The sequence below is a fragment of the Embiotoca jacksoni genome, unplaced genomic scaffold, assembly GCF_022577435.1.
Source record: "Embiotoca jacksoni isolate LCO1_2020_lvr unplaced genomic scaffold, fEmbJac1.0.p SCAF_2, whole genome shotgun sequence".
NCBI classification, from domain to species: Eukaryota; Metazoa; Chordata; class Actinopteri; family Embiotocidae; genus Embiotoca; species Embiotoca jacksoni.
The window spans coordinates 4450357-4469052 of NW_027185340.1; the positions used below are offsets into that span (position 1 = coordinate 4450357).

At 41.0% G+C, this 18696-nt stretch overlaps 1 protein-coding gene across 2 annotated transcripts; it reads right to left on the bottom strand.

Annotated features, from left to right (window-relative positions):
• Positions 1-1634: 1634 nt before the first annotated feature.
• Positions 1635-17699, bottom strand: srpx (sushi-repeat containing protein X-linked). 2 transcript variants are annotated; one of them, XM_069154076.1, is made up of 10 exons: positions 17561-17698; positions 12942-12998; positions 10355-10543; positions 8937-9113; positions 7168-7294; positions 6925-7046; positions 6025-6204; positions 4746-4879; positions 2860-2981; positions 1635-2723 (listed from the first exon to the last, which is right to left on the bottom strand). In XM_069154076.1, exons 1-10 carry the CDS (start codon positions 17619-17621, stop codon positions 2540-2542), a joined length of 1353 nt encoding a protein of 450 aa, XP_069010177.1. In that variant the 5' UTR covers positions 17622-17698; the 3' UTR covers positions 1635-2539. The 2 variants fall into 2 exon arrangements, with proteins under 2 accessions (XP_069010177.1, XP_069010178.1); XM_069154077.1 differs by lacking the exon at positions 12942-12998 and having other exon boundaries at positions 17561-17699.
• Positions 17700-18696: the final 997 nt, after the last annotated feature.

The following is an 18696-nucleotide window of genomic DNA, read 5'->3' on the forward strand; positions in this document are numbered from 1 at the left end:
GATTGTCTTAAATTTTTTTCAATTTTCAGGGTCCTCACAGGATGTATCCTCAGAACTTTCATGAGTCCCTGAGATCATTTAGCACAATCGGCAAGTCAAAGTTTTCACTTATCCTGTGGTGAAGTATTTCAGTATTTACTGAATAGCACAAAATCCTCTGCAGACGTTCATTGTTCCAAAATGACATATCCTAGTGAAACTGACTTCCTCTAGTGACAACCTGAGGTTCACATTTGCATTTTCAGTGAAAGGACATGATAGATAAGTTAACGGTACACTGTCGTGACATCTTGGTCAGACCTTTTTTAGTTTGTCCAGTACAAAACTTGCAACAATAATAATTCCCATTAGCCTCAGCGGTACTATGTGTTGTATTAATTATCAAATGTTTGCATGCTAACATGCTAAACTAAAACGGTGAACAATACAGCAGCTAAACATGAGCCATTCTCATTTTTGCTGTGAGTGACCTGTCTACTCAGGCTTTTGTTTTTTATTCTGATATTGTGTAGTCTGAACCTGAACCTGAACCTCGGTCTATTTCCTTCACGACATCGGTCCTATTCTCTATCAACTTATGTCAATTGTGTTACTAATTTATTTTTGGTTGATTGAAGAAGCAATTACTTGAAAAAAGAAGATGCAGTAAACACCGTAGCCAGTTAGTTACTTTCCACCCCTGGTTGTCGAAAAATAAATAACAAAAAAAAAAGTGGCACAAAGTCTAGACCGTAAACTTAAACTAGCTTCAATGTATTTTACATAACACTGTATCAGTGTGATGATAGAAACTGCATGACATTAGAGAAATCAGAGGTAGAACAAAAGGTTTTGTGAAGCACTGATACTGACATCATTTTACACTTAGAAAAGAGTGTGTGATTTGAAGTGCGTTCCCAGGAACCCTGAGATGGGGGCTGTGTGTTAAAGGGTGAGTCAGCACTGAGGCGAGCTGCCTTCATCTCAGGGTGGAGGGCTAATAATGAGCTGATGACAGACAGTGACCTTGTCCCTTATAGCCCTGGGCTCTACGATCCACCGTCCTGTGATGAATCACGCAGTTCACCAAAAAAAACGATTCTCAAGTTAAACCCTGTGCAATCATTTTTCATGTGGAATGCCAATTTTGTCCGCCTGTCCTTGGCAAACCGTCTGCCCTGAGCTCCCAGAGCAAACAGTTTCACACCCACAGTTACAGTAATAATACGCGTGTTCACTGTCCAACATACTTGAGAAGCTCGTGCAATACTGAAGAAACGCTTGATGTACAGCATGTTCTATCTCTGTCGTGTCGAAGCATCAAACTCACTGTTTTCAAGCCGATTTTGTCCTAAATGTGTTACAAGAATATTTTGAAATAAATGCATCTTTCCATAGACTGCATGTTGGTTTATTTGTTGTTGCTCTTGGGGAGTTTTTCTAATATTAAACCAATAATATGATTGATTAGTGCTGTCACTGTGTGTGCAGCTACAAAACCATGTTTGTGCTGGTTGACTGAATCTGTCCATGTTTCGGTATGGGAGTTTTGTTGAAGCATTAAATTAATGAATGACGCTCATTACCTGTTGTCTCATCCACTCAGGACACACCTTTAACTGAATTAATATAAAATGTCAAGAACAAAAAATAACTTGTCAAAATATGAATGTTTAAAGTTTATTCTTTTAGACTATGAACCATTTTTGAAAGAGCACCAGTGTCGTAGTGACAATTAAAACCATCAGTCCATAAACGTTTAGCCTGTGTTTACACATGTACACATTTACGCGTGTGCACGTGATGTGATTTTGCATTTAGATGTGTGTGTGACACTTTTACACATTTAGGCGTGACGAGTTTATATATGTAGATATATAGTATATGTATGTAAACACACACACACATATACGCGTGTATAATTACATCATATTCAGTCGCGTAAATCTTTTGCCTCATCTTCAGTTCTTCAATATACGCGGCCTCAGGAGATCTTGCATGTCTTCGGCTGACACTGACACACAGAAGAGCACATTCTGCACACAACATTTAATCAGTGTTAATTCAGGTGAAGATGCACGGTGCACAACACACACAGGGTACATCATTATTAGAGAGGTGAGACATAAATATTATACAGGTAAAAAGTTTTCCAGTTCACACAGTAAAAATACTTTTTGTACAAAATAGTAAAACATATTTCTGCTTTGAAAATATTAATAATAATAATAAAACAAATAGACACAGGAATCAATATGATTGTTATGTAGTGTGTGGTCCGTCTCATCGAGAGCCGCCTCAGATCAGCACCACGACTGACACCCAAACACACACACACAAACGCACACACACACACACACACACACACACACACACACACACACACAAAGAAGTGCACATGCACACTGGATAGAGGACAGAGTGAGTTCAGGTAGCAGTGTGCGAAATGTAGATAGAAACAGAAGATCTGAGACGCTCTTGTCTGTTGTGACTGATAGAAATAAAAGATCAAAGATGGCTGCGAGTCCGTGGAAGTGCGCTGAAAGGGGTGGGGTGCGTTTTATGACTGACAGGTCTGGCCTGCCTCCTGCTGTAGCACCATCTCGTCCTTGCGGTGGGGGAAGGTGTCGATGGTGGTGAATAATTCAGCCGCTGTGATCGGGAATGGGTAGCGTTGCTTGTCCATGCCCTGCTTGTCGACCAGCACCATTTGGAAAGACCTTTGAGGAATCTGGAGCAGTAACCTAGGAAACGCACGCAGAAGTGAGCCAAAGTCACATGTGCTGAAGTTACGCAGGTGTGTGTGTGTGTGTGTGTGTGTGTGTGTGTGTGTGTGTGTGTGTGTGTGTGTGTGTGTGTGTGTGTGTGTGTGTTTAGTACCTGAGCTGCAGGGCCAGTCCAGGGGGGAGCAGCCTGTGCCGAATTCGGCCAACTTGTGCCGGATAAGTCCCGACCAGCTCAATAACTGTCACATGTCTCAGATCCAGTCCACACTGAGCGTGCTGTTCCCATGGGACAGAAACAGAGAGACTCATCCATAAGTTTTACAGCCTTGTTATTGATTAACATGCAGACAAAAAAAAAAAAACTGAGCACAGGCCATGTTACTGAGGATATGAAACTCTATTAAACCAGCAGGGCTGCAGCTAACGATTATGTTCATGATTCATTTATGGTCGTCTCCACTCAACAAAGCGCTTTGTTTATACTTCCCTTGAACTGTTCTCATTTGCCGAAGCCTCTCTGTGCTCAGCTTAAATCTGAGTTTAACACATGGAAGTAGGTCGCAGCCATTTGTGGTTAAATATACATGTAACACAAGTGCAATGTGGAAACTCAAACCTCCAGTGGACAAACACTGAGAAGGATTTTCAGCAACGTGGGAGACATCTTACATCCGGCAGTATAACTTCAATAAACAATATCTGCATTTTCATAAAGTCTGGATTTTTCAAAGAAGGAGAAGGAGTATATTTTTTAACATGTTACATGTGAGGATTTTTTTTTTTTTTTTTTAATGGCAGACTGGAGAAAATCTCTGATTACTGAGGAGGGTCACTGCATTCAGGTCTTATTTTGTCAACTATGTATTAACAGGAATATTAACAATGAAAAATCTTCTGTTGGACAATATTTCCAATAGTAGTCCATTTGTAAGGGGCCTCACGGTTGGCTTTTGCAGCCGTTCCAGTTGTCATATCATCTGTGTCTCTCCCCTCAGCTCTCTGCTGTAGCAATTTCTTTTAAAATAATTTAAGCCACTCCACAATATTTCCAGAAGTACACACTGGAGAACACATACCCTCAGCTGTGAATCACTAATTCACAGTTACAGCAACCGTCTGGGCTTTTTTTTTTCGACTGTGGATTCGTGACACAGCGGATAGATTCAGATAGACCGACTTCATGGAGCCCAAAGGGAAATTCTGTGTTCACTGTGTGCACTGTATTATATATATATATATATATATATATATATATATATATATATAAATACTTATTTTAAGTTAGTTTTGTCTGTAAGGGAGCCCAACGTTTCCAAGATTTTCTTCCACTGCCAGTGCAGCAAGATTATTTCAAACTTGTCCCAGTAGATAAGTGATCATATTGACAAACAAAAACAAAGTAATAGTGAGAAAAATGATTTTAGAGAGGCTTGAAACAAGCTGCTTGAATAATAAATGTGTTGAGGAAATCATACATTTATCAAATTTAATTAAATTGTATGAAATAATTATATAATTTCCAAGTATAAGGTGTAATACGCTTGTTTTGTCTGACCAAAAATCCAACTTAATCAATTATAATGATAGAAGATATAGAAATATATGATCAAAATAACCAGACAGATTTCAGGACTGATTGATCCGCTTGTTGAAAAAAATGACACCGGTCTGTCTCTGAGCTGAAAACAGTCACTTTGAAAAGGTCAGCTGTGACTTCACGGTTTGTGACGAGCTGGGAAAACATCCACCTCAGAATAGCCTTATCAGAGCCGATGTCAGCATCATTTATTCAGCGCCGTGACATTTTCCGATCATCAGCACGACATCCTCTCTCCTGTTTATTTGTCTCGCTGCTTCGTCCCACTCAGGCAGCTGACCGAGAGAGAGACAAACACAGACACACTGCGGTCCTCCGTGTGAGCAGCGTCGCAGGGGACACAAATGTGCGCTGTGTTGACTGTCATCGCTTTTCTCCTGCTCACCCCTCCATCTCAGGTGACCCACATTCAGCTCGTGTTCTCCCTGCGAGTCGTGCCTCACCTGTAAGTTAGTCATCTGGAAGCGGTAATTGTGATTGGCGGCCGTTGGCGCGGAGATAATGAGGAGCCGTCGCTTCTCATAGAACTGGTCCAGCAGTGCAGCCGCCGTGCGCACTCCCACATTAATGTTCATGGCTGCGATGACAACGAATGTACAATTAAGTGATGCACACAGGACAAGAGGAGACGATCTATTACAACACATTATTTCTGTGATGTGTCACATAATCTGATTCCTTCTGGCGGCTCTGTAGATGAAATCAAATGAACTGAAGTGAACAGGACACTGAGTTTAAAGAACTGTAACACACTTTTTCCTTCCTCGTAGATACAGACTTTCAATGGAGGAGCGTCCAGTATTGATTTTCTTTTTTAATCGATGGATAGCAGAGGCGGCCATTTTCTCCTCCACTGGCCTTCTCACATGAAACCACAAACAGTGTTGCCAGAATTGACAGACAGCAAGTGAGGAATCTAAACAAAAGTAGCCCCATTTTGATTTCCAGTGTTAGACAGGGTCCCTCAAATGTTCAGTGGCTGAATACTGGTCTCATCTGCTCATGTTTTAACAATAAAATTAGGTGAACCTACATCAATGGACACAATGAAAACAAATGATCCCCACCACGTCATTTAGATTCAGCAGTAAAAGCCTTAATTTATATGAACAGACGCACAAACTTCAAGGCCAAATGTCAACTGAATGTTCAGCTTATTGAACTCAGTGTCCTGACAGTTAATGCTACAATTTGGAGAAGAGGAAGGACTGATTTATTGAAATACAGCCAAACTTTTTATCAGGGGAAAAGTTTCCAAATTGTAGAAAAGTAGCCCAAATTATCACAAGCCACAAAAACGGACTGCTTAATCATGTAAGAAATCACCAGGCTGGGTAGAACAAAGAACATCGATGTGAATGGTAATTTAAAACTGGAACAAAAGGGGTGAAGGTGTGGTCAACAAGCTATAAACTCTTTGCCTTTTTCTGGTCCTATCCCAAGAACTTATTAAATATTCTTGTAGCATGAATGCATGTAGCACAGAAGAATGAAAAGCAGGTTAAAAGAAGTGTATGAAATGTTTACCTTATTATTATTATTATTATTATTATTAGAGTCTTACATAAATAAAATATAATAAATCAATTTAAATAGAGCTCATAAAACCAAGATAAAAAAGATGAGTGTGTCAATGTTTGCAAGTCTGTTAAAAATGGATCTACTCTCATTATCCAGAAAACCCTTTATTATTGTGTGTGTTGATCTGCTGGCGGTACATACGTGCACAGGTTGTGTCTGAGCCAGACCAGGTGAGTCCGTACTGACACACTCTGGCAGCGCTGCCCTGCAGCTCGAAGCCACCGGTGCAGGTGAATTCACAGGAGGCGCCGTAGTTGTCTCCGTCGCTGTCACACTTCATGTAACCGTTGTCCGGGGGAAACAGCGGGCTGCAGCGGCGCACTACACACACACACACACACACACACACACACACACACACACACACAGAGAGAGAGAGAGAGAGAGAGAGGAAACATGGGAGGCAGCGAGGTGGCAGATGATTAATATTCACACAAAAATGTGTTGTTTTTTTTACTGCTGCTTTTTCATCACATCTCACAAAGTAAAAACACTTAAACTTCAAAACGGATTTATTTCAATCAGCTTCTTCACTATGAGCCTTGAGGTTTGACAGTAACTCTCTATCATCTGCAAAGGTTTTTTTACAGTTAAGGTCTTTTTTCATGAGATCTTCTAGGTTTCCCTGAACTGTTCGAAGTGATCTGACCTGGTTATAAAATCGACTCCTTCTCCGTCATTGTATGGGTGGGAAAAGGAGACCAAACTTAAATCAGGATTCAGAATAATTTGAATGAAAATGTGATGACAGTTTTGGCGTTGTTAACTCTTGTTAATAACAACTCATGATGATGGTGGAGTTAGACGTTTAACATTAACCTGCTTTACTCTTGAACATTTTTCCATTTAATAAATTAAAATTTCTGACTGAACAAGCTGAAGAAGGCCACCAGAAAACACCAGTTTTTGTTGGTGGACCATCTCACTGTGGAAAAGAAACAGGCACTGTCTGCTCCAGATATGAATGTCTGACCTTCTTGCACCAAAACAAAGTGTTTTTCTCGACACAGTTGATCAAAATCTCTGCTTTGAGAAGCTCACCTCGCACTCTCACAGTGAAGCGGCAGGACCCTTTGTTCCCGGCCCGGTCAAACACAGTGTAAGACATCTTGTGGAGGCCCTCTAGGAAGTCTGATTTTGAAGGTTTTCCTTTCAGGATAACACTGAAAAAAGAACATGCTCAGTTTTAATCTCACACTGTGATCTCACTTTTCAGAGTGTAGTAATGAACAGGATGAGAACAGACTGAAGAAAAATGAGAAAAAAGTCTAAAAGCAGACTGACTCTGTAAGGATGCCGTCTGCAGTGTCGACACCTTCTGGTGTGTCCCAAGCCACCCTCGCTGTCAGCTTCCCCGGTTCTGCCCACTTATCCTTCAGATTAGGGCACTTGATTTTTGGAGAATCCATATCTACAGAGAGAAAACAAAACATTTAAAACCTTAATAGAAAGGAAAACAAAGAAGAAAACAAACCTCCAACTCACTTCACAGGGTCACCTGGCGAGTAAACGCCACAACCCTGCCCATGCTTTCCACTCTGTCACAGCACATATGCAGTTTCACTCTTTCACTTTTGAAATAATGGTTCATAGACTTCTAACAAAAGTGGACAAAATCCAGCTTCTTATTTCTAGCTGACAACTTCGCTGGTAGATTTAATCACAGATAGCCAAATAAGCTTCTTGTGTTGGTTGAAAACACTGTCACTGGCTGACTAGTTACGCGTCTCGGTGACTCATATTAAAATACGAATATTATGACGGGTCTTACATATCCAGTTGAAGGTACTGTGCCAAAAGACTGAGGCTGAAGCTGCATATTCTGGTTGAAACAAGCTCATTGGCTGTCATAAAGTATAATAAATTATGAGTGCAGTGTGGTGAAAATTAGTCACAAGTATGAAAGGAAACAATAAGATCAATCTGATCTGTCATTTTGTTCTAGCACACAAACATAACTCTTTAATGAACATTTAACAGTGACCAACTTGTTGTCGAGGACCAGAATGTAGGATTTAGTGGCATCTAGTGGAGAGGTTGTAGACTGCAACCAACTGAACACCTGTCGCCTCACCGTCCCCTTCTCAGCGTGTAGGAAAAACTACAGCAGCTGCGAAACTTGTAAGGAGCATGAAAGCTCCTCTATGGAGACCGTGTTTGGTTTATCCCTTCTGAGCTACTGTAGATACATGATGGTGCAACATGGTGGTCTCTGTGGAAGAGGACCTGCTCCCTATGAAGATTTTAAGGGTTAATTCGAAGGTAATGAAAATACGATTCTTAGTTTATTAATGATTATAAACTAATGAAAACATATGAATATTATATTGCATTTCTGCCAATAGATCCTCCGAAGTCCTACACACTGGACCTTTAACTGTAGCAGCGCTCACCTCCTAAAGTTACCAGTCATCCTATGGCAAAATTAAATTAGAAAGAGATGCTCATTGCAGACACTGCAAGAGTCAAAAATATATTTTAAGGTGCCACGAAGAGTGAGGTAAATCATAACTCTTAGGAAACAGGGCTGAAAATTCAAATTGATCACACAGACAGAGAAGTGGAAGACTTAATGTCATTTCACAAACAGCAGTGGTAAGGATGTGCTGCTTGTGGTGCAGTGATAATGGAAAGAGTCTCTTCAAGTGCCCAAAACCCCTGAAATTACCAACTGGTCGCAAAACTATTCTGTCGTTTATAAGATCACTTAAATACAGCTTTTCATTAAAAACTGTCTTTTTTTTTTTTTTTTTTGCTTAGACTGAAACTAAGAAGTGAAAAACATGTACTGTATATTTGTGTTGAGGGGAGACAAACCATAGTCTACTTTTCTGCTTCTGTGTATGATGTATGAACATGTCTAGAGGCCTGTTTTCTCCCAACATCAATCATAAAACCTTGTACTATGAAGAATATGCTTTGTCGTGACTTTTATCTAGTAGCTGGAGCTGGCCTTGCGCCGTAAGCAGGTAATTACTTGTTAGAGGCCTGGAGGCTCCAGTCCTCTGTGGGAGACTTACGTAAGTACAGAAGAAAAGCATAGACAGTCTTACCAACACAGGTTGGGACTCCAGCGCTCCACACCTTGGTGTGCTGGCAGGTTGACGTCTTCTGGCCCTTCAGACTGAATCCAGGGGAGCAGAAGAACTCGCAGCGAGAGTTGAAGTAGGAGCCGTCCGAGCACTTGTAGCCGCCGTTAACTGGCATGTCCAGTTTAGGACAACGGATCTCTGTCAGCAGAGGGAGCTCAGTGTTAATGCAGCGGTTGCTTTGAATGTTTGGCTCTTCCTACTCTTAATTTAGGGTACCGCATTTATGCACCGATGCAACAAGGTCTTCTTTGATATGGTAAAAAAAAAAAAAAGATGCAAAGTTTTTGATGCACAGTTGCCTAAACTGACCTGGACCAAACTTATTCTAGAGCAGCAGTGATAAAAAGCAACAGTAGTGATTGTTGGGTGGTTGAACAGAGTCTGAATCCTACCGAGTTGGAATTGCTGGTGCAATTTTGTTTTAACTTTTCTAAAATTGCCTTTCAGACAATCACTCCGACTTCATTCTTCTCACAACTACTTCTGTCTTTTGTACATACAACTGGTGCAGCACTATAAATGTCTTCAAGGACAGATATTCTGGAAATGTGCCCCATTATCCCAATACTTACTCACTCAGCCCTCTCTATGACGGCCTGCTTTTTGAGTGTGACCGTTTACATAGCAGACATCCCCTTATACAAACAAGCATACCATCAGTGCAGTAGTATCCCTTAACATCCTGTGTTACTATGGAATAATTGAGCGTATCATGGTATAAATAATGTTCCCACAGAGGCTTTAACACCCTGCCAGGAGTCGACTTCTGGGGCCAGTAATGTCCATGTAATTGTTTACATATTTGTTGTATTAAATAATATTGTGAGCATCAGCTACAGGAAGCTGTATGATTAAACATTTTTGATTTCCATAACAAAGACTTTCTACAATAATTGAATCAAACAGTGACTACCTTGGCTTGAAAATGAACCCAGAGTTAAGCGAATGCCCCAAAAAAATCCCTGGTTTCTAATTGACCCCCATTCAAAAAGCATCAAATTCTCTCTAGAAATATTAAGTCATTATGATGTCAGTAGCTGAATTTAAGCCCTCTATTAACTGTGCTGGTGGTCATTTTGGAGATTATAGCTCCATTAACAAGATTTGACAGCTTGTGAAATGCTTTGATGTCTGCTGTGTTGACGTTGATTGACAGCCCTGGACGTATTTCCAGCAGATGAAAGCCAACCAGCCCCAGTCTTTATTTTGAAAAGGAGCTGGTTCAAAATAGAAAAAGTGCCAAACTGCAACTCTGGACTTAAATTTGCAAACTAGTGAGTGATATCACATCTCGCTACATCCCTTATTTACAGTGTGTGCATACAAACAGTGGGATACATGATGTGTGTGCAGGTGTTCAGGTGGATCTTAGCTCTTACCTCGGCAGGCGTAGTTAGAGGACCAGTGTTTGCTGGCCATACACACCACCTCTGAGCTCTGGACCTCGTATCCCTGCTTACAGCGGATTTTACAGCGTGTCCCCATCACGTTCCTGTAGTGCTCCCCTCTGGGTGTACGACAGCTCACGTCACCATGTTTCACCTTAATGGGCGCACACCACGGGGTTCCTAAAAACAGAGGAAAGAGAATTACACTGTCCTTCTCCTCACAGCGCCGAGACAGTTACGTGTTTTCTATGCCGCGGCCTTGGAGTGGGAGAGACTCGATAATAAGCACTTACCTGAAGACTCTGAAATGGCTAGAAAGACTTCTTTTATTAGTGTGAAAATGTAAAAACCCACCTATCACCTTGAGTACAGGCAGATACGGTAGATTTCTCATTACCTTATCTGCGGCTTTCCATAATCCAACAGTGTCTCAGGAGGGAAAGAAGATAACTTCTTTTGAGTAAGAGACAGATAATAAAGGCTAGGGAGCACTTTAATTCCAGTGTGTCAGAGTGTGAAAGTCAATGCTCAGATAAAAGTCTGTTTTGAGAGTGCAGGCTTTTCTGATTCTTATCACACCACTGATTTAGGTATCGTCTCTGTTCATTGTCACCTGGATCCATTTCTCTCCTTTCAAGATTTAGTCTGTTCAGTTTTGGTCTTTAGAAATGCCGCCATAAATAAAGGAAGTTATATTTATTACATTTATTTATTTATTTATTCATTCTTTCTTTCTTTCTTTCTGAGATATTGTGTTTGAATCTACAGCCAGTTATCTCATCTTATCATGAGAACTGGAAACAGTAATAAACAGTTAGCGGTCATAAGGTCTGCAGACTGGAGCCAGTGGCTGACTTTTATACCTTTACACAGAGGCAGCTGTTCTTTCCAGCATTTATTTTAAGTTAAATTAGCCGGCTACTGGCCATACATCTTCCTATTTATCATAGAGAAATGATGATGGTGTCAATCTTTTCTTCAGACTCTCGTCAAGAAAGCAAAAATTATCCAAACATGATGAACTATTCCCGTAGGACCCTTGCTTGAAGGACACCATTTCTTTTCAGCGTGTCCCCTCAGATGGTGGTTATCTGCCCATCTCTACAATACTTGTGTAAAAATTCCTTCTCTGATGCCAGGTTTGAGGGGCCACAAGGTTCGTATTCCAATACAGTGAAATCAAAATCTGCAATTTATTTCCTGCTGGCTCAGGACAAACACTCAGCCCTCTGGACCAACACACACACACACACACATACACGCACACACACACACACACACACACACACACACACACACACACACACACACACACACACACGGAGAGGAGAATACACACCAGTTTAGGCTAATTTCCAGTTGGAATAAAGATGAGTATTCATTACACAGCCAGCCTTCTCTGCTCTCTCTCTGTGTAAGTGTGTGTGTGTTGGCACAGTTTCCACAGCCACCAAGTTAAAGAAAATAATACTACATTTGAGCTTTTACACGGGGCAGAGTTGGTTTGGCCTGGATGAAAATGTTCCGTGTCTAACTGACCCCGAAATTAAAGCTGGAAGCTACTTTGACGTAACTGTTTCAGATTACAAAACTGGCAGAACTAACTGGTGTTGAATTATGTCTCTTTAGAGACAGTTAAATCCAAAAATAAATGTTTCTGGCTCGATCCCGTGACCCTCAATTAGTTAAATGTTCGGTTATCTTTTGCTATATTCCAACTAAATGACAAAATTATATAAAATCCTTTTCCTGTAAAATACAAAATATACAAAACTCCCTCTTCCTCTTCCTGTAAAACAATAAAATATTTTTCAACTTGGGGTCATATAAATGAATGAAATGTTCTTTGAGGCAAGTAGCTTCACATTTAACTATTAGCTTGGGTCATAGTAGCTAGCACATCTTCAGCAGCAAATAGAGTATTATAGATCAGAACTTATTTAAGTATATCTAAAGCTCTTTCTTTCTATTGTTGAAAACGTAAATATTTCTATCCTGTATGTGAAGTCGTGTAAATCAATCCAATCAAATGCATTTATGGCAACGAGCTACTGAGTTGTGGCACGCCGACGTAGCAGCAAACAAGATCATGAGAGGTGACCGTTTGGATCGCAACCAGAACAAACTTTGTTTAGACTGTAGTTTTACTTTAAATAATTTCTTAGCCCCTAGCTCTCCTGTTTCTCGTCTAACAAAGTTGCGAAGGTGTCAGTGGAAGCTCGCCATCCTCTGCAGCACCGTGCTGTATTTGTGAAGCCACAACAGTGCGTAAGCAATGCAATTAAAGGAAATCAAAAGGATTTGATTTAAATCCTTATGGCAAACCCACCAATACATTAAGTTTGTTTAAATTAAATCACATTACGTGGAGCCCTCTGCCTACTGTTTCATTATTACTGCAAATTGAAAACATAACTCTCAGAGCGATCGTCTGTATGAGGTGATGTCATCACTATCTGGGGGACATGAAAACGTATTTAGTCTGATCACAATAAATGAAATATCCCTCAAATTTCCAAATGCATGCGCTGTATGTATGCATGTGTGCTTTGGCAAGGGACAAACCAAGTGTGGTCACCTTTATATCTACGAGAATACCAGTCCTCATCATCTCCGTAGGCGGACTGTCCTGACCCTGGGGAGGAAAGAAAACAAGAAAAAGCAACTAACACAATGAAGAGCTGCGTCCAAGTTGTTAGGCAATGTTTAAAAGCATTGTCCTGGGCTGACCTGTGTGGGTCTTTTTTCTGAAAAATACAGCGCCACGAACAGGCTTATGAATATTGCTTAACTTTTCATCTGAACCAGACTTCAGGGGGCCTGATCTGGATCTTTTGGACAGGAAACATGCACAATGAAAAAAACCCTCAAAAGATCTATTTTTTTCCAGCTTGTTTGGAAAAATGAATCTGTTTAACACAAAGATTCACTCAGTGGTCCCCTGTAGCGTCCGGTTAAGAATGAAGGGAGTACAACTATTTTAAAACTTTTTGTTCCAAAACAGCTCCCAGCTACCTACCGTGGATAGCTATCCATTTTTCATCCTCTTTAACAGTCAGAACATTTCTCAGACAGGACAAAAGATATGCAGACCATGAAAACAGTTAGCATTCTGGGTGGTGGCTGCAGAGCTGGTGCTCAACACAGTTGAATGGCACTGGTAAAGACAAATGTGAGGGGAATTGTCATGAGCAGGGGGGGAGGGGGGGGCTATTTGAAGAAAGAAGAAGAAGGAATGGTGGGAGATAGATTTAGTGCCTCCAGTCCTGCTCTAAGAGGAAATGGGTAAGGAAAGGGTTAAAGTAGGGAGGATGTTATGAACCCCTGTGTGAATGTGTCCTCTGTTCAGGATCCACGAGGGAGGAGTGTCCGACCCTCCTCCAGCTTCATATATCAGCTGCATGTTGGTCACCGAGTCTGATACCGTGAGCAAGTCTCCCGTACCGTTCACCATTCCTCATCGTGGCTTTACTGTCAGTTGAATAAAAGCTGTCTGGACCAAACACACACATATACATACAACAAGCTTTAAGGTTTCAGCAGTCAGATCACACAGCATGGACAGACCAAGCCCACATGAGTGAGTCAGATTTAACTGTCTAATGGGAAAACGTAAGTGTCCACTTCTCAATGGGGTGAGAGGGGAGACGGGAGGGGGGAGGGCATTGCGAGGTATGGAAAAATAATTAGAAGTGTGTGTGTGTGTGTGTGTGTGTGTGTGTGTGTGTGTGTGTGTGTGTGTGTGTGTGTGTGTGTGTGTGTGTGTGTCACAATTTCAGCGTTATTTAAAGCACCATGACCCAGAAAAAATATCCACTCAGCAATAATTTGCATCTCTTCCAGGCCAAGAGGATGTAATTATTTACACCATTATCTGGTAGGTGTTTCAACAAATAATGTCTTGACTAAACTAATAAAAGAAACATGTAAAATGTTATACAATAAAATTCAAGTCTACAGCTCAAATATTCATCTTCAAGGAACAAAGAAGTGTTTTTCTTGAATTGATTTTTTTTTTTTTTTTTTTTTTGTCCTTCAGGCGAACAAACAGTTCTTGAGGAAAAAAGACATGTAACGATGCTAAGAACAGTGTGAACTCCTCTGAGTTTTCCTCGTTACACACATGATGTCTCCATCTGCAGCTCTAATCAGCTGCTGTTACCTTTTTCATACCTACAGGCAGTAGGCACATCTGCAGATGCACAGCGTTACCTCCTACATCACCCATTATATGGGTTAGGTTAGGGTGTGTGTAATGTAGTGAAGTGTGTGCCATGCAGTGAGTGGGTGCATTAAGTAATGAAGTGGTTGTGTTGTGTAGTAAAGTGGGTGTGCAACTTGTGGGTGTGTTGTGCAGCGTGCAGGACAGCAGACCCTTCTCTTTAAATCTGCTGGCACAGCAGCTCTGTGGTTGGATTAAATTAACTTTGGCCTGGTTTGTGCTTCCAAAATTCAAGATAAGAATATGGGATCTGAGACTCTTTTTTCCCCCCCCCCATTCATATCTAATAAATCTGTCAACATGATGAGAAGGGGATCAGCAGCCAGCATCATCTTCCTGTCCGTCTCTCCTACTTCAAAGGAGTTCGGAGTAAGAAGTCTGTCAAAGCATTACTAAAGCAGAAACGGTGGGAGCTTGACTTCCTGACAAACCTCTGAGTGAATACGCTTTAAACTACTGAGTCTGATATTCCAATTAGCTCTCTGTGGGCCTCTGATACAAGCTGTCATTATGTGTAAATGTTGAAGCATGACTACAGGCTAACAGAGCAGGAGAAAGTAGAAAATAATATGAGATGTCATTTCTTTATCACTCAATTCAACACACCATGATTACAGAATTCCTTTTTGTGCCCTAATGATTCAATTATACTGTGTAGTAACACGTCTGCTGCTGCTTTCTTAATCAGTTTCTCAACCTGAGGAACAAACTGCTCCTGTTTTTCACTTCATTAAAAGTTCATAGGAAGGTACAGTAGTTTCTTCATGGTGAGTGACACTGGTGAAGCTCACCACAGTATAGTATTAATGGTGAAAACTAAACTTACTGGAATGTTCCTAACTTATCATATTGTCAGTAGGTGATTTGAGGGGAGATGTCTTGTTAGAAAAATGAGGACATCCATTCTCTGTTAACCTGCCATCCCCCTCTCTCCATCCCATAGTAGCAGAGAGAGCAGTTAGGGTGTACCATACTGTAGTGGTAATGATAATATCGTTTTCAATTTTACTATAATAGAAAAGAATCATCAAGATAGTGGTAATAGTCAACATTTGGGAAGTAATGACTTCAAACCGTTATGCAGTGTTTGATGTGCGGTATGTGAGCAACTTATGCACAGCAGCAACAAACCTGGCTGAAAGCAGGAAGCAGTTTTGTTACAAAAGATCAGAGGCACAACATAGATTTTCTAACAAATGTGGTTTTACCACGTGGCTCTATAGGATGGTTGTGTTGGTCAGTCAGCTCCCTATTTTGGTTGAGACTGAGGTATTTCGAAAATTATTGGATTGATTGCCGTGAAATCCTAATGATTTGGGTGATCCTCTGCTCTGATTTTTCCTCATGAAAACCAAATGAAAACCAGTGTTGGCACTTTATGAAGTAAAACTTAAGAACAGTAACATGTAAGCTATTCAATCAACAGTTAGCTCCTAAATTGAACCTTAGACTGTTTTGTATTTTTCCAGCATTCACCTGATGTTAAAGTATGTCTTTCCTTTCTGGAGGCAGAGTTATTCATTGATGGAGGATGCTGGCATTTCCCCAAGTTACTCCCTGCATGACGAAGATTCTCCTCTTCAGACCCACATCAGTATGAGAATCATCATGGAAAATATGACCAGGGTTCTACCAATACTTGTTCTAAATGGGTTTAACTGTAAGAAGGAATGTAGAACAGGCCAAACTCAGAGACTATAATACCTTCTTCAGAGAGCCCAAAAAGAAAAGGCAGCTCCTTTGAAAAACTCTGTATCTCGAGCATTTCACTGTCGTCCACTGTGAAGCAATGTGAGGCACCCAGGCTCAACTGATAAATGGGCTAATTGACCAGCAGAACAAACACAAACAGACCTGTGTAAAATAAACTCCTCATAAATGCACAGACGCACACAAGTACAGACCAAAGTCCTGAATCTCAGTTGGACCAGCAGTTTTTAGTCTGTCAGTGTAAATCTGCCCTGCAGCTTGTGTTCATGTTTCAGCCTGTATGATCATACAGCAGTGGTGAGCTACTCTCAAACCATCCACAGGCACACAGCCACTGTGGCTACACACGCACGCGTGCGCGCACACACACGCACGCGCGCACACACAGTACTCCTCCATCATGACTTGGAGCTTTGAAGTCATTTCAGCTCCTCAGGCTACAGACTCTGCTCTGTGTCTCTCTCTGAGTAGCCTCTATGTTTTCTTATGTTGGCTAATTCAGTAATTCTTTGGGATTCAGAAAGATCATTCTTAATGTTTTGTTTTTTTTAATTACAGTGATTGTTTTGACTAAAGGTGAGGAAATAATAAAAATATGTTGTTTTATCTAGCAAATGGTAAAAAAAGCCAAAGTTAATCAATGAACAATGATAGAAATCTTCAGAAAAACAGCAAATTCTAACTTTGAAGACGCTGAAACCAGAAAACATTTCGTGTTTCTGCAGGACTGAAATGTCTGGAATTACCAAAATAGTTGCCAATTAATGTTCTGCTAAGCAACTCATCGATTAATCGTAGAAGCTTATGTTCGCGTGAGAGAAAGAAGAGCATTAATAAAATGTAAATGCTTCCAGGCAGAGAGACGATGTAAATGCCCTTTGCTGTAGTTTAATTCAAAGAGAAAAAAGTACAAATTAAACTTCCATTGCACAGCAGCTGCAGCTTTCATTGGGGCCACAGGCTGAGCTCTGCAGAGAAACGTCCCCCAGATGCACACTGCACTCCCCCCGCTTCCCACCCCCTCCACGTAAACACAACCGCGGTTCACCCAACACCAGCGCTGAGGAAGAAACCTCGAACACTCTGCCACAAATTTTTTTTTAAAAAGTCCTCTCCCAACACAAAGTGTCTGATCTAACTCCAGCCCCAAAACCACAGACTCCGCACATTTCCCCCCCCGGACAGTGTGGCGATAAGCTGCTCGGTGGTTTAATCTGTCCTCCTCTCAGCGGGGTAATCAATGAGGCCCAGCGGTCAGTCCTTACCTTCATACCCGGAGCAGAAGCAGAGCTGCACGACCAAGAGCACCAGCGGCCACATGTCCATGTCGGGGACGCGGGACGGACTCTCTTCCACATGTGAAGGGGAGCTTGCTGAGAAACTTGCAGTGCATTCCTGCTTTCCAAAGGCCCGCCTCTTGCTCCAGAAACAAGGGAGGATTCTCCTCATGCAGGCAGAACCTGGCCACCGGGGTGAGGGAGTCGGACAGGGAGCGCTCTAAAGGGAGGGAGTTCCTCTAAAGGAACTGACACGAAATCAACCCTCAAAAAGACAGTTTCATCATACTGTACATTTAGAAGTATCATTTCAGGTACTTTGAGTATGCACATTGGAAAACAGTTACATATATAGCTGCATCTTATGCAATATTATAGATATTAAATCCTCACAAATGGAAAAATTATGAACAACCAAAATCCCTGATCTTTGTTGGTCTATTTATGTTCAATCTGAGGATACAACCAGACACGAGTTTATTAGGGTTCCTTTAAACAGGGGTGGGAAGTACATTTACACAAGTATATTGTAGGCCTGCTTCAGTACAACATCAAGGTAATGCAGCTATGTATTTATACTCCTCTTCATTTCACAAAATACCATGACATTTTTTTACTCCACTGGCCTACATGTTTCCCACAGCTTTTATTGGGGGGGATGCAGGACTATTTAGCTTAAGTTTAAGTCTGTGTCTTCTGTTTCAAAAGTAAAACAGCAAGAATAACAGAAAGTCTGCCGTGTCCTCTGCACTGATTTATTCATAGTTCACAACTTGTAATTGTTAAAAACAAAGACCTCAAACAAGCAGTTTGTCTAAAATGATAATAAGCACTTGTCTTTTGTCTGTGCTGCAATTTAGTACATCAATCAGGAGGTAGAAAAACGAGACAACACAGTGAGTTCCCATTTAATTGCAGTTTTCAGGAGATTCCATGTTAATATTAAAATGTAGAACTTTAAAAAAAGTAGGAACGTAAACCGTGATTCCCATTTTCTTCATCATGTCCAGTTTTGGAAGCTAAAATACTTTCTCAGTGAGAACTCTTTTTTTTTTTCTTTCTTTCTCATCCTCTAATGAATCAGATCGTGTAATAGGACGACACACAAGTGACGATCACGTGAC

Coding starts and splice junctions, on each gene's coding strand:
- srpx (XM_069154076.1), bottom strand. CDS start 17,621: ATGGACATGTGGCCGCTGGTGCTCTTGGTCGTGCAGCTCTGCTTCTGC. Junction 10,544..12,941: donor GTATTCTCGTAGATATAAAG/GTGACCACACTT, acceptor CTCTGTTTTTAG/GAACCCCGTGGTGTGCGCCC. Junction 2,982..4,745: donor TCCAGATGACTAACTTACAG/GTGAGGCACGAC, acceptor CCATGGGAACAG/CACGCTCAGTGTGGACTGGA.